Source organism: Sphaerodactylus townsendi, linkage group LG05 (genome assembly GCF_021028975.2).
Source record: "Sphaerodactylus townsendi isolate TG3544 linkage group LG05, MPM_Stown_v2.3, whole genome shotgun sequence".
Taxonomy (NCBI): domain Eukaryota; kingdom Metazoa; phylum Chordata; class Lepidosauria; order Squamata; family Sphaerodactylidae; genus Sphaerodactylus; species Sphaerodactylus townsendi.
This window is the reverse complement of record NC_059429.1, coordinates 7,818,238-7,839,593: the sequence shown is the minus strand read 5'-3', so window position 1 is coordinate 7,839,593 and position 21,356 is coordinate 7,818,238. Positions and strand designations below refer to the sequence as shown.

General features: G+C 51.8%; 1 protein-coding gene across 2 annotated transcripts; it reads left to right on the top strand.

Annotated features, from left to right (window-relative positions):
- Positions 1–1,374: 1,374 nt before the first annotated feature.
- ISYNA1 (inositol-3-phosphate synthase 1) lies at positions 1,375–18,511 on the top strand. Of its 2 annotated transcripts, none has more exons than XM_048498315.1 (11): positions 1,375–1,504; positions 2,975–3,098; positions 5,965–6,126; positions 7,137–7,266; positions 8,266–8,459; positions 11,964–12,113; positions 13,469–13,684; positions 15,442–15,606; positions 15,917–16,030; positions 16,222–16,439; positions 18,058–18,511. In XM_048498315.1, exons 2-11 carry the CDS (start codon positions 2,985–2,987, stop codon positions 18,269–18,271), a joined length of 1,677 nt encoding a protein of 558 aa, XP_048354272.1. In that variant the 5' UTR covers positions 1,375–1,504; positions 2,975–2,984; the 3' UTR covers positions 18,272–18,511. The 2 variants fall into 2 exon arrangements, with proteins under 2 accessions (XP_048354272.1, XP_048354273.1); XM_048498316.1 differs by lacking the exon at positions 1,375–1,504 and adding an exon at positions 1,758–1,898.
- The last annotated feature ends 2,845 nt before the right edge of the window (positions 18,512–21,356 follow it).

Sequence of the window (21,356 nt, the reverse complement as noted above, 5' to 3'; positions counted from 1 at the left end):
TATGGTAGCTATATTTTTGCTGAAAACCGTCACGCTCCGTCCTCCAATGAAAGGCTGCTTATTTTCACTCTGGTTCTTTTTATGATGGTATCAACTCTTTCCTCTTTAACTCTGTGCTGTGTCACATCCTGGGATATCTGTTACCTATTTCAAATGTCGGCATATTTAATTTTTTTGGATATGCTTTTTAGCCTAGAGGCCAATAAAGTACTGATTGACCAGTACTTCTGAATTTACTTATTTCTGTATAGGAAAAAAATCCTCGAAGATATACTGGGCCATTGCTGAGAAGTGCCTACATTGTGGACTTATTGGGCTTTTCCCCACTTTTCCTGCTGCCACCGTCGCTGCGCACTGCTCTCAGCGCGCAGCATCCCTGGCGGGGTCATCAGAAGGCGCCGTTTTCGCCAGCGCCAGGGATGCCGTGCGCTGAGGGGGCGTGAGAGCGGCAGCGTCGGGGTGGCTGCGCTGTTGCCGCCCCTGACGTGGGGAGTGCAGTGGGACCCCGCGCTACTTGCGGAGAGTAGCGCGGGGCTTAAGGTAAGTGGGGAAGGGGCCATTGTGGAAGGAGCAGCAGCGGCGTAGTACACACCCCAGCTGGTTAAGAGCAGGTGCGCTCTAATCTGGAGGAACCGGGTTTGATTCCCCGCTCTGCCGCTTGAGCTGCGGAGGCTTCTCTGGGGAATTCAGATTAGCCTGTGCACTCCACCACACGCCAGCTGGGTGACCTTGGGCTAGTCACAGTTCTTCGGAGCTCTCACAGGATGTTTGTTGTGTGGGGGACGGGAGGAAGGGGATTGCAAGGAGACTCAATGGGGGGTGGGGGGGTATAAATCCAACACTACTTCTTCATTACTGAGGTATAGCCCCAGAAGTGTCTATATTGTGGACTTATAAATTATATTCATAATTATATTATATTCATAATTATTATATTATATTATAATTATTAATTATATTATAATTATTATGTTATATTCATACTTTATAAATTATATTCATAATTAATGAGTATAAATTCTCATATACTCACAATTTACAAACGCATAAATTATACAGTCCAGGATTGCTGGTGTGCCAATAACGGCTTGCTTGGTAGCTTCCCGGTGCCGGTGGCAGATTTGGGATGGCCACCAATCTCCAAGGGGGCAAGAGAGACCATGGACACGGAGAAAATGGCTACCGGGGCAGGTAGGCATTCCAGCTCCTCACCTGGCCCCGCCCCCCGAAACCTCCAGGAATTTCCCAGCTGGAGCTGGCAACCGGCGGAAGGCCACCGGGGGGGGGGCAGCGGTGGACCCCGTGCGCGCGCGTCCCCCCGCAGCCCCTCCCTCCGGGCCAAGGTGCCGCGGGGAGGGGCGGGGAGGGGAGGGGAGGGGGCGGCTGGAAAGTTCTCCGGGGGCGGGGCCGTCGGGGCGGGGGCGGGTCGGCAGAGCCCCTTAAGCACCGGCGCCGGGCTGGGCTGGGCTGGGGGGCAGCTGGCGGCGCCGGAGCGTGGGCGAAGGTAGGCGCCGGGCCACCCCCTTTGTCTGCCCCTCGGGGTTGGGGAGGGGGGCTGCAAGGGGCGGCTCCCCCGGCGGAGGGCATCCCTGTAGCCGTTGCGCCGGGCTGGCTCGGCCAGGGGCGCGCCGGGGTCCGCGGGAAGGAAGGGGGCGCGGTTGGGGAAGGGTCGCCGGCGCCTCTCCGCGGCTCCCCCCTGCCGCTCCTGGGTAGCCGGCTGAGGCCATCGGGGACGGGGACCCCCCCAGTCTGTGGGTCCCCCCCCCAGAAATCCCAGTTGGCCGGCAAATAGCGGCTGGCTGCCCAACGGCCTCTCTGGGACTCCAGGGGTGTCAGCCCCTCCTGGTGCGGGGAGCAGCAGGCGGCAGTGTCGCGGAGGGCGCCTGTTGCGCCCCTGCGTGAGTTGATGATCGAGGCCTGCTCGCTCCCAATTAATCCGGGGGTGGGGGTGGTACTGGGGGGTAACGTTGAAGCTTCTCTGCATCTGGTGCTCCTCCTGATGTGGCGTTTCCCCCCTTTAGAAGGGCTGGGTTCCTTCCACGTCTCTTGTGTGGGGACAATTATTTATTCATAGGATGGAGTGGGGCAGGATGGTGAGGCGAAGGGAGTCTGCGCCTGTTATTGTGTGTGTGTGTGGGGGGGGGGGATCTTGTCTTGCCTTTTGGAAGCCTTGGCAGAGGGCTGAGCTCACAGGCATCCGTTTTTATTTCTCTTTCTTTCTTTCTTTCTTTCTTTCTTTCTTTCTTTCTTTCTTTCTTTCTTTCTTTCTTTCTTTCTCTCTCTCTCTCTCTCTTTCTTTCTTTCTTTTTCTTTCTTTCTTTCTTTCTTCCTTCCTTTCCCTCTTTCTTTCTTTCTTTCTTTCTTCCTTCCTTTCCCTCTTTCTCTCTCTCTTTCTTTCTTTCTTTCTTTCTTTCTTCCTTCCTTTCCCTCTTTCTTCCTTCCTTTCCCTCTTTCTTTCTTTCTTTCTTTCTCTCTCTCTTTCTCTCTTTCTCTTTCTTTCTTCCTTCCTTTCCCTCTCTCTTTCTTTCTCTTTCTTTCTTCCTTCCTTTCCCTCTCTCTTTCTTTCTTTTTCTTTCTTTCTTTCTCTCTTTCTTTCTTTCTTTCTTTCTTTCTCTCTCTCTCTCTCTCTTTCTCTCTTTCTCTTTCTTTCTTCCTTCCTTTCCCTCTTTCTTTCTTTCTTTCTTTCTTTCTTTCTTTCTTTCTCTCTCTCTCTCTTTCTTTCTTTCTTTCTTTTTCTTTCTTTCTTTCTTTCTTTCTCTCTTTCTCTCTCTCTCTTTCTTTCTTTCTTTCTTTTTCTGTCTTTCTTTCATTCTCTCTTTCTCTTTCTTTCTTTCCCCCTTTCCCCCTTTCCCTCTTTCTTTCTCTCTTTCCCCCTTTCTTTCTTTCTTTCTTTCTTTCTTTCTTTCTTTCTTTCTTTCTTTCTTTCTTTCTTTCTTTCTTTCTTTCTTTCTTACCCCCACCCCTCCCAATCCAGGGCACACACCATGGCTACTTCGTTTGTGGTGGAGGCCCCCAACGTCGCCTACACCCCTGATTTAATTGAGGCCAAGTACACGTACAGTACCACTCTGGTGTCCCAAGAGGAAGGTATCACTAAGGTAAGGGGGAGTTGGCAGGAGTGGGGGGTATGCCTATGAATAAAGTTGCAGGCAAAGTCCCATGCATGCAGCAGAAAGCTGGGATCAGAAGTCAAGATTGGTTGTTAAGCAATGTGGTGGGGGGGGGGGATGTTGTCCAAAGGTAAGGATGTGAACAATGGGTGGGATTTGGGGCTGGGCTGCTGGCTCGGCCACCGGGTGGTATGAAGCCTCGAGCGCGATTGGCTGAAGGGCCGTGTCTGCCTGTGGCGGAATGTTTATGGACATTCCACTCTTCTGGTTGCTCAAGAGGCAGAGCTGTCAGATGTGAGGGGCGAAAGGGTTGTTTGGCTGTCTGTAAAGGCCTCACCTTGCCCTCCGGGAGAAACTTTTATTTCTGGGGCTGACCGAGCTCTTGAGACACAAATTGGGAGTCTTGAGTGGAAAAGTCAAACGGAGACGAGGACCAAGGAACCCTTGAGCATCTGTTTCTCTTGCTGTTGTTTCAGTCCGGCAATCATACTGTTTATTGACTTTAAACGTTTCTATGCTTCCTTTCTGGCCCATCATGGCCAGAAACATATTTGAAGAAGAAGAAGAAGAGTTTAGATTTATATCCCCCCTTTCTCTCCTGCAGGAGACTCAAAGGGGCTGACAATCTCCTTGCCCTTCCCCCCTCACAGCAAACACCCTGTGAGGTAGGTGGGGCTGAGAGAGCTCCGAGAAGCAGTGACTAGCCCAAGGTCACCCAGCTGGCATGTGTGGGAGTGCACAGGCTAATCTGAATCCCCCCAGATAAGCCTCCACAGCTCAGGCGGCAGAGCGGGGAATCCAACCCGGTTCCCCCTAGATTAGATACACGAGCTCTTAACCTCCTGCGCCACGGCTGCTTTTTGATTGATAAAAGCGCGGTTAAAATTATAAACATTGAAACCGTGCTAAAAAGAGGGCCAGAAGCCGTTACTGGGGGTATTCCAGATGAAACCCAAAAGACCTTCAGCTGCTGGCAAAAGACGTGGATAGAGGGAGTCACTCTCCCTGAGGTGGGAGTTGCACATTTTGGCACCACCACCAAGAAGTCCCTTTCTCAGATCATGACCCATTTAACCTCAGCAACTGATGCAAGACCTCCAACGATGATTGGGGTGTAGAGGTAGGTCCAAGATAATACCAGAAGAGGCTAAAGCTTTTCCTCCCTACAAACTGGGCCCCACTCACACCTGGGAAGTAACTGTCCAGCGTGGAAATCCGGGCACTGAGTCCACCCCATGTGGACTTCATGATGCCTGGCGATTTCAGTGGACTTTGCACTTATACATGCAACCCACTGTGGAAGTCTTAGACCAGTGATGGCGAACCTTTTTGAGACCGAGTGCCCAAACTGCAACCCAAAACCCACTTATTTATCGCAGAGTGCCAGCACGGCAATTTAACCTGAATACTGAGGTTTTCGTTTAGAAAAAATGGTTGGCTCCGAGGCGTGCGTTACTCGGGAGTAAGCTTGGTGGTAGAAGGTGGCTTTGCTTTGAAGCAACTGTGCAACTCTTCCAACGGGTGAATCACGACCCTAGGAGCAAGCCACATTGCCAGCAACCGAGCTTACTCCCAGGTAAAGGATTGTGCTTTAGTTCTTTGCATGAAAATCAGTGGGGTTTAACAGCCCTTAACAAGGTTACCTACGCTGCTTCCCCAAAACCAGGACCAGCAGTGGCGTAGGAGGTGAAGAGCTCATGCATCTAATCTGGAGGAACCGGGTTTGATTCCCAGCTCTGCCGACTGAGCTATGGAGGCTTATCTGGGGAATTCAGATTAGGCTGTGCACTCCCACACACGCCAGCTGGGGGACCTTGGGCTAGTCACAGCTTCTCGGAGCTCTCTCAGCCCCACCTACCTCACAGGTGTTTGTTGTGAGGGGGGAAGGGCAAGGAGATTGTAAGCCCCTTTGAGTCTCTTGCAGGAGAGATTGTAAGCCCCTTTGAGTCTCTTACTTGGACAGATTTATGGAGGAGAAGTTGATTTATGGCTACCAATCTTGATCCTCTTTGATCTGAGATTGCAAATGCCTTAGCAGACCAGGTGCTCAGGAGCAGCAGCAGCAGCAGCAGGCCCTTGCTTTCACATCCTGCAGGTGAGCTCCCAAAGGCACCTGGTGGGCCACTGCGAGTAGCAGAGAGCTGGACTGGATGGACTCTGGTCTGATCCAGCTGGCTTGTTCTTATGTTCTTAACAATACTCTGTGTTTTATTTTCTTCCCCCATTCTGCACACAATAAACTCCATCTTGTGGCACGGTAGTGGGCTTGGCTGGAGGCTGCTGCTAAGCCCAAGGGGTGATTTCCATGTGGCACGGGAGCAGCCCTGTGGTTTGGCCTCTCTGCTGGCATCCCTTAAACGCCGTCCTTTCATGATGGCATGCTGGAGGATGGCACTGTGGCTGGCTCTGTCTGAGGTTTAAGGAGCAGCAATGGCGTAGGAGGTTAAGGGCTCGTGTATCTAATCTGGAGGAACCGGGTTTGATGCCCAGCTCTGCCGCCTGAGCTGTGGAGGCTTATCTGGGGAATTCAGATTAGCCTGTACACTCCCACACACGCCAGCTGGGTGACCTGGGGCTAGTCACAGCTTCTCGGAGCTCTCTCAGCCCCACCTACGTCACAGGGTGTTTGTTGTGAGGGGGGAAGGGCAAGGAGATTGTCAGCCCCTTTGAGTCTCCTGCAGGAGAGAAAGGGCGGATATAAATCCAAACTCCTCCTCCTCCTCCTCCTCCTCTTCTTCTTCTTCTTCTTCTTCTTCTTCTTCTTCTTCTTCTTCTTCTTCTTCTTCTTCTTCTTCTTCTTCTTCTTCTTCTTCTTCTTCTTCTTTATGATGTCTACATTGGGGGGTTCCCACAGGTGAAGCCCTGCGACACTGCCCTCACCTTCCGGACGGAGAGGCATGTCCCAAAGCTGGGAGTGATGCTGGTTGGCTGGGGAGGGAACAACGGCACCACGGTGACGGCCGCTGTCCTGGCCAATCGTCTGGGACTGTCCTGGGTGACTAAGACCGGCACTAAGGTGAGTGAACGCCATTCATATTTTGGTATGTCTCATCCCTCCCTGCAGCTTTGAAACCTTAAAGGCCATGATTGACGCCTGCTCTCTTGAGCTCTCCATAGAGACCAGAGTGGCGGGGTCTGTTCAGGAGTGGCCCCTTCTGCTGGAGAATGCCCTCCCTTTATGACTCCTCCCCTTCAGGAAGATGCGGAAGGCGGAGTCTTCTTGTGATCTCTGGGCAGACTGCCTTGAGATGGCTGTGGGCTACCTGGTGGCATGGCAAGAACGCTGTGGCCAGAGCCGTAGTGAGGGGGAACTGCGCTCGGGGCACGCATGCACCCTGAGCCCTTGCCATGCCCCCACCCACCCCGGAACGCCCCTGCACCGGCGTGCACCCGGTGTGTCACGCCCCCCTCTCTCCCTTGGCGCTACGCCACTGCCTGTGGCACAGAGTGGTAAAACCGCTGTACTGCGGTTAAAGCTCTGCTCACAACAAGTTTGATCCCAACCGAAGTCCATTTCAGGTCTTCGGCTCAAGGCTGACTCGGCCTTCCATCCTTCCAAGGTCGGTAAAATGAGTGCTTTGGTTGCTGTGGGAGGCCAAGATGCCAGGGTAAGGGACACAAAGAAATAAAACCAAATGAACTTTCAGATACTGCCTCCAAATGAGTTTAAAAAAAAAAACACCACATTTTTTTCCTGTAACCGCCGCAGGATTAGGCAGGGGTGTGTTTATTTTTTCTAAAAAAAACTGGTTTAATTTTGGGATGTTGTGTGGTTTCCGGGCTGCATGGCCGTGTTCCAGTAGCATTTTCTCCTGACGTTCCGCCTGCGTCTGTGGCTGGCATCTTCAGATCCTCTCGTGAGCAGCCTGGGGATTGAAGCCCAGGTCAGACACTGTGCCTTGCTCAAAACTTTCTGAAGCCAGAAGTGTCTCAACTGTTGGAAAATGTTTGGCACGGCAAGATTAGGGGAACGTCCCCCTCCCTGCCTCTGCACTGACGCCAGCTCTCTCTCCTTCTGGTCCTCAGCATGCCAACTATTATGGATCCCTCTTGCAAGCCTCCACCGTGTCCCTGGGCACTGGCCCTTCTGGAGAAGTGTACATTCCCTTCCGGGATCTCCTCCCAATGGTGCATCCTGATGACATCGTTTTTGACGGTAGGCGTGGGGCTTGCTGTGTCAGCTGTGAAAGAGAATGCACTGGTTGTGGGTGGTCAGAATGAGGGTGGCCAGCTGGGATTGGCAAGCTAAGCAAAGGGGCGGCAGCTAAGAACATGCACCTGCACCATTTTTTAATGTGGTTCTGGTTCTGGTATGTTTCTTCTTGAGCCAGCGTGGCGTAGTGGTTAAGAGCAGGGGCACTCTAATCTGGAGGAACTGGGTTTGATTCCCCACTCGGCCACTTGAGCTGTGGAGGCTTATCTGGTGAGCAAGGTAAGCTTGTGCACTCCAGCACATGCCAGCTAGGCGACCTTCGGCTAGTCACAGTTCTTCAGAGCTCTCTCAGCTCCACCCACCTCACAGGGTGGTTGTTGTGGGGGGGGGGGGAAGGGCAAGGAGATTGTCAGCCCCTTTGAGTCTCCTTACAGGAGCGAAAGAAAAATATAAATCCTCTCTTCCTCCTCTTCTTCTTCCTCTTCTTCCTCCTCTTTTTCTTCCTCTTCTTCCTCCTCTTCTTCCTCCTCTTCCTCTTCTTCTTCCTCTTCTTCCTCTTCCTCTTCCTCTTCCTCTTCTTCTTCCTCTTCCTCCTCCTCTTCTTCCTCTTCTTCCTCCTCTTCTTCTTCTTCCTCTTCCTCTTCTTCCTCCTCTTCTTCTTCTTCCTCTTCCTCTTCTTCTTCTTCTTCTTCCTCTTCCTCTTCCTTCTTCCTCTTCCTTCTTCCTCCTCTTCTTCCTCCTCTCCTTCCTCTTCTTCCTCCTCTTCTTCCCTCCTCCTCCTGCTGCTGCTGTGAAAAAGGAGGATTTTGAAGTTAGTAGGCCAGGCTTAACAAGTAGCCCTCAAGAACAAATGCCAGACACTCAGCCGCACAAAAAATAAACCCCCATTTGACTTTTAACCGGAGGGCAATTCGGCTGGCTGGCTGCTCCTGGCTTCAGGAGTGCAGTGTATGGCTGTTCACACTCGCAGGTTGCGCAGAGGGTCTGTCTTCTCTCCGCTAGGGTGGGACATCTCTTCGATGAACCTGGCAGACGCCATGCAGAGGGCTGCAGTCTTGGACTGGCCGCTGCAGCAGCAGCTCCGGCCATTCCTGGAAAGCCTGAAGCCCCGGCCGGGCATCTACAACCCCGAGTTTATTGCAGCCAACCAGGAGAAGAGAGCAGACAACGTGTTGGGGGGGACCAAAGCTGAGCAGGTGGGTGTTGCCGAAACACAAGAGCCTGTAAGGGTCTGTTACTCCAGTCCATAATTGAGACTCAAAGAAGATTCGAGAGCTTTATTGAACCGTGTCAGAATCCCTGGTGCAAAGAAGCCGGAGCTGGGCTCTGGCCTTTGCGAGGGGGATATATCTTCACACATTGCTCCCCCAACGGTTCCCCCCTCCCTCGGATTCCCAGGGTTAGTTACATGTTTAAAACAGCTTTTGTTACGTATTCTTGTCCAGGGTTGCTATAGAGCTCAGCCTCCTCTAGTGAGTGGAGGAGGGAAGATGTCTGCATACTTAACTACAGTACAACCTCGGTTTTCCTTGGTAATCCGCCCGAAAAGAATAGATGAAAACCGAGGCAAACCTTTCATAGGAATCAATGTAAATCCAATTAATTCATTTTAGGCACTCCAAAAAACATACCAAAAGCACATTTTTTGGGGGAATAAACATAGTGTTTAATGCTGAAAACGGTAACAAACAATAACACTAGGACCAGCTTCAGAGCCAGTGGACCAATGTCGCACCAGAAAGCTGTCCAAAGAGGTCTGTTTCTGACGCCTCTTTAAGATTTGTCTGAAATGGGGCAAGACGTTGTCATGAAACAAGTTGCAGACACGGCCTGCAACAGCTTTGTCCGGGTGATTTTTCTCCACAAACCCCTGCACCTGACTGCAAATCGATTAAAACCGAGGCAAATTTTTCACTGAAAAAATAGATGGAAACCGAGGAAAACCGAAGGCAATGAAAACCGAGGTTCCACTGTAGTTACAAGCAGCAATAGAAGGCAGGAAGGCCCCTAGGCCCGTGGTGGCGAACCTTTGGCACTCCAGATGTTATGGACTACAATTCCCATCAGCCCCTGCCAGCATGGAGTGCCAAAGGTTCGCCACCACTGCGGCCTAGGCCACAGATAACAAACACTGCAGGTATGAGTTTTACCCCCACCCATTGATGCCAGGCTGGGCTAGGCTGAAGCCTGACAGAGTCGATGAATCTCTTCAGACCCTAAGCCCACACGTGGACTTGGACTGCCCGTGGCTTTCAAGGGCCTCAGTCTTTTACTTAGCAGCAACTCGACCTGCGAGTTTCTGCCTGCAGAGGAGGGGCTGCACCACAGACCTATTATGCGTCCCCACAGGGTGGTGGTGATAAGAGCCCTTTCGGGCAGGCCCTTAAATGGGTTTAGAATAGGCATGTTCCTCTCCAGTTGGGGCTTGGGCATTTCCCAGAATTACCACTGTTATCCAGGCAATTGGTTAGTTTCCCCGGACAAAATGGCTGCTTTGGGGCACAAACCCATTTCTGATGCTCGCTTGGGAAACTTCATGATAGGGGAGAGTCCGTGCCTCCCGAGTTAGTCGCTCCCAAACTTTACAATGGAATGTTTCATCTTCTCGATGCTTTCCCCAATCTGTTCAAGACATGTTGTGTACACCCCTGTAAGGTAGACCTAGTCTTATCCTTCTGTTTTTTTAAATCTGGAAACGGAGGCTTGCCACAGCGGGGAAAGACGTTTTCAGCAAGATGTAACTTCATTACATGATTGTGCTATTTTCATGGTTACTCACATGCTAAATGGGTGGATCCAGAGATGGGATCCAGCAGGTTCTCACCAGTTCCCGAGAGTGGGTTACTCATTATTTGTGTGTGCTGAGAGGGGGTTACTAATTGGGTCCGCTTTTCTGTTAGAAATCCCATTAGGTCCAAAAATCATCAAGTCTTGTTGTTTCCTCTGTGGCTGGTTAGCGAAGGTAGAAAACGGGATCATTCTCCCGGTTGGGCTGTTTTAAAAACATGTTTTAGAAATAGGGTAAAGTTCCTTGTTTAAGGAAAGTCTCCTTCTTTTGATTTCTAGAAACAAAATCAAGTATTTGAAAGTATGAAGTATTTGACAGGCAGTCAATTAGAGGAGAAGTAGTTGTTTCTGTTGGCAGTAGACGATAGGACTTGCTATAATGAGTTTAAATTATGGACAGAAAGATACCAGCTGGAAATTAGGAACTTTTTTGTTTACAGTGAGAGTTTTTTACAGTAACAGAGAAATTATTACTGCCCCGCCCCCGGAATGCCCGGCCATGCCCCCATCGTGCCCCGCCCAGCCCCATTGGTGCTACGCCACTGTTTGAATCCCACCACCTTGGTAACCTGTTACTAAAATTTTTGGATCCCACCCAACACATGCAAATCAAGCTTGCTAATCGCACCCTTTACGCTTCAGGCAAACGGTTCTTTCTCCCACCCTGGACATTCCACAGGTATATAGACTCCACTTGCTTTACTACCATCAGATCCTCTGAAGATGCCAGCCACAGATGCAGGCGAAACGCCAGGAGAAAATGCTACTGGAACACGGCCACGCAACCCGGAAAACCCACAACACCCTAGTGATTCCGGTTGTGAAAGCCTTCGACAATACATTGTTAACTTTTTTTTCTTTGGGGGAGGGTCGGGTTATAGAAAAAAATAATTTGTGTAGGCGAAAGCAATCTGTCAGAATTGAATCGGGTCCCGAAGTTCAACTGCTGATGGTGAGCAGTTCTCAGAAATGCACCCGGGAAATGCCGAAAAGCTTCTGTTGCAAGGCTGGTGTACAACAGGTGCTGTCGCAAATATTACACCAATGCGTACTCCAACTCACTGAGTGAGTACCAGTTCAATAATTTCAGAAGGTTCAAAATTGGCTTGACAAAGGACTGTCGAAATAAAACCTAATCTACAGGTTTTATAGCAGTGATGGCGAACCTTTTTGAGACAGAGTGCCCAAATTGCAACCCAAAACCCACTTATTTATCGCAAAGTGCCAACATGGCAATTTAACCTGAATGCTGAGGTTTTAGTTTAGAAAAAAAGGTTGGCTCAGAGGCGTGCATTACTCGGGAGTAAGCTTGGTGGTAATCAGTGGCTTTGCTTTGAAGCAACCATGCAACTCTTCAAACGGGTGAATCACGACCCTAGGAGGGTTTACTCAGAAGCAAGCCCCATTGCCAGCAACCGAGCTTACTCCCAGGTAAAGGATCGTGCTTTAGTTTTTCGTGTGAAAATCAGTGGGGTTTAACAGCGCTTAACAGGGTTACCTATACTGCTTCCCCAAAACTAGGTCTTAGGTTTAATGCTAATAATCGAGCCCAGCGGCCCAGGCTAACCTACATGTGTGTGCGAGGGGGTGGGTGCGATTTCCCCCTGTTTGTGCATGCCCACAGAGAGGGCTGTGAGTGCCACCTCTGGCACGCGTGCCATAGGTTCGCCATCACTGTTTTATAGCCATACTTGATGGTGTACTTACCTGTGGAATTATTTTTGAATCTTTTGAAATTATCATTTGTGATAGAAAGATACTATTGAAATGATACTCACTTAGTGAGTTGGAGTACGCATTGGTGTAATATTTGTGACTGTATCTGTCGCAAGGCTGGCAATTCAGTGGGGCCGTCTGTGGCACGAATCTAAACCTTTGAATATCCGCACCCCTTTCCCCTCCCATCACTGTAGATGGCTCAGATTCGCTGTGACATTCAGGACTTCAAGAATTCCAGCGGCGTGGACAAGGTGATTGTCCTCTGGACAGCCAACACGGAGCGGTTTTGCGACGTGCAGCCTGGCGTCAACGACACGGCCGCTCATTTGTTGGAGGCCATTGAGGTGAGGATCCCACACATTTCTTCTGCTCTTCGCTTGGATCCAGAGACGTAGCTCGGGGAAATGAAGCCCGATGCAAAATCGGAGTTTTGCTGCACCCCCCGCCCCATGTTCATTTGTGTTTTTTGTATTTTTCTGTGTTTTTTCAGTTTTTGGCCTGCAGGGGGCGCAGTTTTTAGGCTAGCAGCATCAAAATGTCAGGGTATCTTTAGGAGACGCTCCTGATGATACCACCCAGGTTTGGTGAAGTTTGGTTCAGGGGGTCCAAAGTTATGGACCCTCAAAGGTGTAGCCCCCATCTTCTATTAGCTCCCATTGGAAACATAACTTTGGACCCCCAAACCAAACCTCACCAAACCTGGGCGGTATCATCAGGAGCGTCTCCTAAAGATACCCTGAAATTGTGGTGCTGCTAGTCTAAAAACTGCGCCCCCTGCAGGCCAAAAACTGAAAAAACACTAAAAAAAAACAAAAACCCCACAAACAGGGGGGCGGAGCTTGGGACATGTAATGGGGGGGTTGGACCTACATCCTTGGCGAGTAGCAGAGTGCTGGACTAGATGGACTCTGGTCTGATCCAGCAGGCTCTTTCTTGTGTTCTTACGTTCTTAACACTCTCAGCCTTACCTACCTCACAAGGGGTCTGTTGTGGGGAGCGGAAAGGAAAAGGAGTTTGGAAGTCACTTTGAGATTCCTTACAGAAGAGTTTGGAAGAAGAAGAGTTTGGATTTATATCCCCCCTTTCTCTCCTGCAGGAGACTCAAAGGGGCTGACAATCTCCTTGCCCTCCCCCCCCCCCCTCACAACAAACACCCTGTGAGGTAGGTGGGGCTGAGAGAGCTCAGAAGAACTGTGACTAGCCCAAGGTCACCCAGCTGGCATGTGGGGGAGTGCCCAGGCTAATCTGAATTCCCCAGAGAAGCCTCCACAGCTCAGGCGGCAGAGCGGGGAATCAAACCCGGTACCTTCAGATTAGATGCACGAGCTCTTAACCGCCTATGCCCCTTCTGCTCTCTCAGGAGAGAAAGGTGGCTGTAAATCCAAACTCTTCTTCCTCTAGGCCCGTGGTGGCGAACCTTTGGCACTCCAGATGTTATGGACTACAATTCCCATCAGCTCCTGCCAGCATGGCCAATTGGCCATGCTGGCGGGACAGGAAGTATGAAGTCCATAACATCTGGAGTGGAGATACTCTCACAGGCTTAGGCTGGGCCTCTGCTCTTGATCAGGAGCTGCCTGGTGTGATAGCCAGGACTGTAGTTACAGTTTTGTCGAAGTAGTTGCAGTGAAGGTATCCTGCCCCCCTGAGAAGGGGAAGGCCTCTGCTGCTCCCTGAAGTTGTGGTTGTTTTTCCTCAGCGTGGCCTGGAGGTGTCGCCTTCTACCCTCTTTGCCGTGGCCAGCATCCTGGAGGGCTGTTCCTACATCAACGGCTCCCCACAAAACACCTTCGTGCCGGGGGCTGTGGAACTCGCGATCCAGAGAGGGGTCTTCATCGCGGGCGACGACTTCAAGTCTGGCCAGACGAAGCTGAAGTCCGTCCTGGTGGATTTCCTGGTCAGCTCGGGGCTTAAGGTGAGGATGAGGGCAGAAGCGGGCCCTCATCAGGTAGGTGAAAGATGCTCACCTCTAAGGATGCTGAATGTGCTGAATATGCTGCCACAGGAGGTGGTGACGGCCACTCACCTGGATAGCTTTAAAAGGGGCTTGGACAGATTTATGGAGGAGAAGTCGATCTGTGGCTACCAATCTGGATCCTCCTTGATCTGAGATTGCAAATGCCACACCACCATGTGCTCGGGAGCAGCAGCAGAAGGCCCTTGCTTTCACATCTTGCAGGTGAGCTCCCTAAGGCACCTGGTGGGCCACTGCAAGTAGCAGAGAGCTGGACTAGATGGACTCTGGTCTGATCCAGCTGGCTTGTTCTTACGTTCTTACGTTCTTAAAAGGCTGCGTGATCCCTGCGACCCTGTTCAGAACTGGGCTTCTGTTCCTGATGGTCACTCATTAAAGGCCAAGTTAATCTAAACGTAAGAAGAAGAAGAAGAGTTTGGATTTATATCCCCCCTTTCTCTCCTGCAGGAGACTCAAAGGGGCTTACAATCTCCTTGCCCTTCCCCCCTCACAACAAACACCCTGTGAGGTAGGTGGGGCTGAGAGAGCTCCGAGAAGCTGTGACTAGCCCCAGGTCACCCAGCTGGCGTGTGTGGGAGCGCACAGGCTAATCTGAATTCCCCAGACAAACCTCCACAGCTCAGGCAGCAGAGCTGGGAATCAAACCCGGTTCCTCCAGATTAGATACACGAGCTCTTAACCTCCTACGCCACTGCTGCTCTCTATTAAAGGAATTGCTGTCCCTAAAAACATAATTTTTGGTAGAAGCAAATTTTGGATAAAGAGATGTACTAGGACGCACAATCCTCTTTCCCATTTCCCAATGCTCTAATCTGGAGTACTGGGTTTGTTTCCCCACTCTTACGCATGCAGGCCTGCTGAATGACCTTGGGCCAAGCACAGTTCTCACAGAACTCTCTCAGCCTCCCCTGCCTCGCAAGCCTCTGTTGCGGGGAGAGGAAGGGAAGGAGTTGGCAAGCCCCTTTTGAGACTCGTTAAGGTTGAGAAAAGTGGGGTACAAATCCAAACTCTGCTTCTAAGGCACAGCTGATGACAGTCAGTGGGGCACAGAGCAGAGGTGGGATCCAGCAGGTTCTCACAGGTTCCCGAGAGTAGGTTACTAATTATTTGTGTGTGCCGAGAGGGGGTTACTAATGGGTGATTTTGCCACGTGATTTTTGCCTTCGTTACGCCCCTCCTCTCAGCAGTAGCACGCAGAACTTGAAGCAGTCTAGCAGGAGGGGCACCGGCGTGCGTGGCAGCCTGCGCCTGCGTGCATTCGTTTCCCGCCCAAGGACCGGCGCAGCGGCTGCGTCCTTGCCACAGCCCCGCCCAGGAATGCCCCGCCCCAAAATGCCAGGCCACGCCCCCGCAGTGCCACGCCCAGCCCCATTAGCCCACCATGGGAACCTGTTACTAACATTTTTGGATCCCACCACTGGCACAGAGGCTGAGGCCTTCCTGCCACTGGGATTCAGAGGTAGAATGCCTCTGATTGTGGAAGTTCCCTTAGTCACTATGGCTGGTAGCCCCCTGAGAGACCTCTCTTCCACAAATCTGGCCCCCTTTTAAAGCCGTGTAAGATGGCAGAGGCAAGCGTTGCACCAGGATTTGTTGTTCCGTCTCGTCGCGCAGCGCTTCGGCTTTCTCAAGGGCTGGAAACTTGGCCCGGGCCTCCTTCCCTTCAGCTGACCCCTCTTTCTCTCCTTCCCCCGCAGCCCGTCTCCATCGTCAGCTATAACCACTTGGGCAACAACGACGGCTGCAACCTCTCGGCCCCGGCCCAGTTCCGCGCCAAGGAGGTCTCCAAGAGCTGCGTGGTGGATGACGTGGTGCAGTCCAATCCGCTCCTGTACGGGCCGGGAGAGCGGCCGGACCACTGCGTGCGTGGACAGCGTCCCTGGGTTTAGCACAGAGGTGTCAAACTCGCGGCCCTCCAGATGTTGTGGACTACAGCTCCCATCATCCCCTGCCAGCATCATGCTGGCAGGGAATGAAGAACTGTAGTCCACAACATCTGGAGGGCCGCGAGTTTGACACCTGTGGTTTAGCCTGTCAAGCGGGGGGGGGGCGGGGGGGAAGCCACCTCCCTCCCTGTTGGGTGGGATTCCCAGTCTCCGGGGGGCTGAAGGTCTTCAATTCCCCAACCTGGAGCAGGCAGCCTTACTGTTACGGCTCTTCTCGCCCCCCTAGGTGGTCATCAAGTACGTGCCCTACGTGGGCGACAGTAAACGGGCCCTGGATGAATACACCTCTGAAATCGCCTTGGGGGGCACCAACACCATTGTCATACACAACACTTGCGAGGTGGGTGAGGAGCTGTGCCATGGCTGGGCGGGGGGGTGCAGAGGATGTAGGTGTGGCTCAGGTGAGGCCGCAGGGCTGTCCTTTCTCCCACCCCCCCTTCCTTGCACTGAGCAGCAGCAGGAAAGAGGGGGTGTTTGGGGAGATTCCCAATGGGGACAGCTTCCTTGCAACGCCCTCTCTCCTCTCCGCAGGACTCCTTGCTGGCCGCCCCCATCATCTTAGACCTGGTGATCCTCGCGGAGCTGTGCCAGCGGATCCGGGTGGGCGTCGAGGGCGAGGCGGAGCCGCAGCCGCTCCACAGCGTCTTGTCCCTGCTCGGCTTCCTCTGCAAGGCGCCCCTGGTGCCCAAAGGTACCCCCGTGGTGAACGCCCTCTTCCGCCAGCGGGCCGCCATTGAGAACTTCTTCAGGTGAGTGTAGCGGTCACCGTGGTCGCCGTGTTGTAGCTCCGGAACGCAGAGGCGGAGCTTCCGCGGGGACGTCTGGGAACAAATGCCCCAGGCCGCGACCCCGAGGCAGCGGTGCCTTGCCCCATCATCCCCCTCCCCACCCCCAGCAAGTAAGCAAGGCTGCCGTCTTGGGCTCGCCTCCCCCTGCCCCCACGAGCAAGCCCGGGCTCTGCCACCCCCACTCTAACCTACAGCGTCCTACCCTTTCCCCACCCAAGCCTCATTTTCTACTCTTCCCCCACCCCTACCCTCGCTTTGCCTCCCTCCCCCACCCCAATTCTAACTCCCAACGCTCCCCACCCTCATATTCACCTACCTACCCCCACCCACTTTTCCCCCTCCCCCTCCTAATCTTCCCCCCTCCCCCGCACCTAGTCACACCTTCCGATCCTCCCCAACCCAAGCCTGACCTTCTAACACTCCCCTCCCCCGAGCCTCACCTTGCCAAACCTCCCTCGTCTCACGCCCTCACCTTGCCACTCTCCCCCGCCCCAATGCTAACCTGCCAGCCCTTCCCACTTCCATATTCACCTACCAACCCTCCCATCCCCTAGACCAGGAGTCTTCAAACTATGGCCCTCCAGATGTTAATAGACTACAATTCCCATGAGCCCTACCACTTGGCCATGCTGGCAGGGGCTGATGGGAATTGTAGTCCATAACATCTGGAGTGCCAAAGGTTCGCCACCACGGATCCTAGACCAGGAGTCTTCAAACTATGGCCCTCCAGATGTTCATAGACTACAATTCCCATGAGCCCTACCACTTGGCCATGCTGGCAGGGGCTGATGGGAATTGTAGTCCATGAACATCTGGAGAGCCATAGTTTGAAGACCCCTGCCCTAGACACACCTTCCAAGCCTCCCACCACTCAAAGCCTTACCTTTCAAGCCACCCCCACCCTCACCTTGCCACCCTGCCCCACGCCAACACTAACCTGTTAACTCTACCCACCGTCATGCTCTCCTCCAACCCTCCCCCACCCCTAGCCACACCTTCCACCCCCACGACCCTAAGCCTTCTCTTTCAACCCTCCCCCATGCCTCACCTTGTCACCCTGCCTCACCAGAACCCTCACCTTTCTTACCTCCCTCACCTGAAGCCTCCCATTCCACCCTATCCCAATCTGCCACCCCACGCCTGCCCTTTCAACCCTCCCACCACCCCAAGCCACTCCATTCCATCTTCCTCCACTCCAGCCCTCACTTTGCCACCCTCCCCCCCACCCCCTCCTCTCCTCCCTGCACCTATCCTCACGTCTAATCTGGAGGAACCGGGTTTGATTCCCAGCTCTGCCGCCTGAGCTGTGGAGGCTTCTCTGGGGAACTCAGATTAGCCTGTGCACTCCCACACACACGCCAGCTGGGTGACCTTGGGCTAGTCACAGCTTCTCGGAGCTCTCTCCGCCCCACCTACCTCACAGGGTGTTTGTTGTGAGGGGGGAAGGGCAAGGAGATTGTCAGCCCCTTTGAGTCTCCTGCAGGAGAGAAAGGGGGGATATAAATCCAAACTCTTCTTCTTCTTCTCTGTCAGGGAGACTCTTTGCCAATTTCCCTCCTCTGTTTCTGTCTTGCCGCAGGGCTTGCGTGGGGCTGCCCCCCCAGAACCACATGCTCTTGGAATACAAGGCCCAGCAACTGTGGGGCTGCGCCAGGTACCCCCGTGCTGCTTCCACGCCGGCTTGGCCGGCACCTGCCCAGAAGACGGCCTCCCACCTGAACGGCTTCTTCCGCCCCCCGGAAGGCAACAGGCCCACGCCCAGCAATGACCCGTGCCATCTCCTGGAGAAGTAGCCACGCCGGATCCCTGACCAGCACCCGACTGGGCACAGGGCAGGCGTTCTCTGACGGGACTATGCTTTCCCCTCCCCCTTTCCCTTTTCTTTTTGTACTGAGTAGGATTTGGAAGGGAAGGAGTTAAAACTGCGCATTACCGGGTGGGCAGAATACCTCCCCCCCCCTCCCTCTTTTGAATGACATGTCATTCAAAAGCTGTGAACGTGCGACTCTGAAACAATAAACGTTTGGAGAGGAGAAGAAGAAACTGATTTTTTGTCACAGGGTGATTTGCGGTTCTCACTTTGCAGCTGGTGGGAGAAGAGCCCCACCGGCCGTTTCGGAAGGGCAGCCTCCGAAGGCTGCTTCATAGCAGCTTGATCGCCTGCGACCCAACAGGTGAAGCTGTGAGGCTTTGAGTGATCTATCAGCAGAGTTTAAAGCAGAGTCAACTCTGGTAAGATGAGAAGGATTTTAGTCTTCTTGCACTCACTGCAACCTTCTACCACTCTGGAAATGAATACTCTCCACGCAAGATATTCTTCCCATAGGAAGGATTTTGCTTCGTCAGTTGCAAGGTTACACAAGTCTATTCTATACAAGACTATAATGCTATGCAGAACTCTTCAGCTGTAACAAAGTTCAACATACACAGGACTTAGGCCGATTCTGCATGGGCCGAAAACGGTGTGGAAACGGTGTAAAAGGGTTTAAAATGGGGTGAAACGGTTTATACTGTTTTCACACCGTTTTCACACCACCGTTTTTGGCCCATGCGGAATCAGCCTATGGCTCTATCTCAACTCAGCACAGCATATACAATACATACATCAGGGATACTTTTCCCAGCCCACACAACAGCCTCTCATTGGTGTAGGGCAGTGTTTCCCAGCCTTTTCGAGGTCAGGGTACCCTTGACCTCACTCTTCATATCTCACGGTACCCCTGCCGCCACCCTCCACCGTTCCCTCCCATTGCCCCTGCTTGCCACACACCCCACCTTCCCCTCCCAGGGTGAAGGGAAGCACTGGGGGTGGTGGTGGCTGCTGACCTTGTGGCAGGCCCTGCCCCATGGGCCAGCTCCATGTCCTTGCTGGCGCCGGTGGGAGATGCCACAAAAATGAGGGGGGAGGGACCGTAGTGTTGCCGCGGTACCCCTGGGACATGCTCACGGCATGGTTGAGAATGGCTGGTCTAGGGGTTTACTGCTGAATTCACCAATCACGTTAAAGGTCAATCTTTGCTACATTTGCCCCTAGACTGTCTCCATCCTCTGGGTTTTGTAAACTTTCTGCTAACTTGAAATGACCCTTTAGTGAACTTTTCAATCTTTTTATATATATATCACATGATCTGTGCTGGAGGCACGGTGCCCTTCTTGGGGGTAGGGTTGTAGAAGGCGGTGGGAGAAAATGGAGGCCAAGGGGCCATGGATTGGGGGGGGGGCGCAGAGTGCAGGGTTAGCGTTGCCTCCTTAAGCTCCAGTGGTTGCTTTAGGACTGGGATGCCTCAAAAATTGTCAGTTTTCCACACTTCTGGCGTTTTTGTCTTCTGTTTTTAAAAAGTGACATGCAACGAGATATAAATGCTTTCACCGGGGGCGGGGGGAGCATCTACTTTCACTGGGGCGGGGGGAAACATCTGCTCCTGCCACACAGATTTCAGCTTTGCCTAGTTCAGCGAAGAAAACCGGGGTTGAGAGAGTTTGATCCTTCTCGGGCGCTTCCCAGTATCGGAACCAAGTTCTGGCCGCTTACAAATTGGGATGAAAGGCAGCTGGAACAGGAGAATCTTGGCAGGATCTTCCTTCGGCTTTGGCTGCAAGAGCCCACGAGGAAACCCCGCAATGATACAGCAACGTTGCACAGAGATCGTTTCACAACACTTCACGGGTGCTAACCCTATTCTAATATACGGTAATGAAAGAAATTAAGTGCATAGTATATATAAAGTGCCAGTGTCAATAAATCATATCAAGGTACAATTTCATGATTTCATTCAAGGTATACCTTCGAAAACGCATTCAGACGCGTGGTGCGATTCTATACAGGATTCTCATTTTTCTATGTACCATCCATGAATGGACTCGAGGCACAGGATATATCTGCTCTGTTGTGAAGTTCCATTTGGGAATCACATAAAAATGGAGAGATAAAATTTCCGTTGGAATTGGAACAGTGTGGTCTCATATGGACTTGTGATTAATTGTTATGTCAATACAGGTGATGAAAATTTGTGAAGTTCCATTTGGAAACCATACAAAATATGGGCATGTTAAGAATTTTTGGAATTCATTAATTTGGAGTCTCATATGGACCTTTGTCATTATACTTTGAATGAAATCATGAAATTGTACATTGATATGATTTATTGACGCTGGCACTTACAACAACAACAACAAACAAACAAACAAAGAACCTTTATTGGCATAACAATATTATATACACAGATCCACTTAACCAAGTAGAGGGAAACCACTGGCACTTTATATATACTTTATTTCTTTCATTACAGTATATTAGAATAGGGTTAGTATTAGTGTAAGTGTATTTACATGTGTGCAATAACAATGAAAAAATAACTTTGGACAAATGTTGTTTTGAATTGTTCATTACAAATGATGTCCGCATACAAATCTAGGTCAGAGTGCCAATTTTGAGTTGTTCAGTTCTGTCGCATTGTGCTTGGCACACTGTTTTCTATCTTGTGGACTTCACGGGTGCTAGCATTGCCTCTCACTCTCTGGCTTCTTCTCAGTCAAGGTAGCGGAAGGGAATTTTTGGCCCCTTTTCACGCTGCTGTTCATTCTCAGTGGAGCGGTACGGGGCAGGCGTTTCATCAAACCGTCGACGAGTCATCTCTGCAGCCATTTCAAACTGTGCTGTGCTTCCCCCCCGCCCGTTTTCATAGCATGTTCTTTGTGTTGTTTTAATTCTAAGATTAATGTGACAACACTAGACCACCATAGCAATCTAACGCATCTGGAGGGGAGGGGGGAAACCCAAGGTTGGTTTGATACGCAGGAGGTTAGCCTACCCCTGAAGGAAAAATCAGCCACTCAGGTGAGTCCATTGGAGTGCTACTCTGAAGTCATAACCAGCTA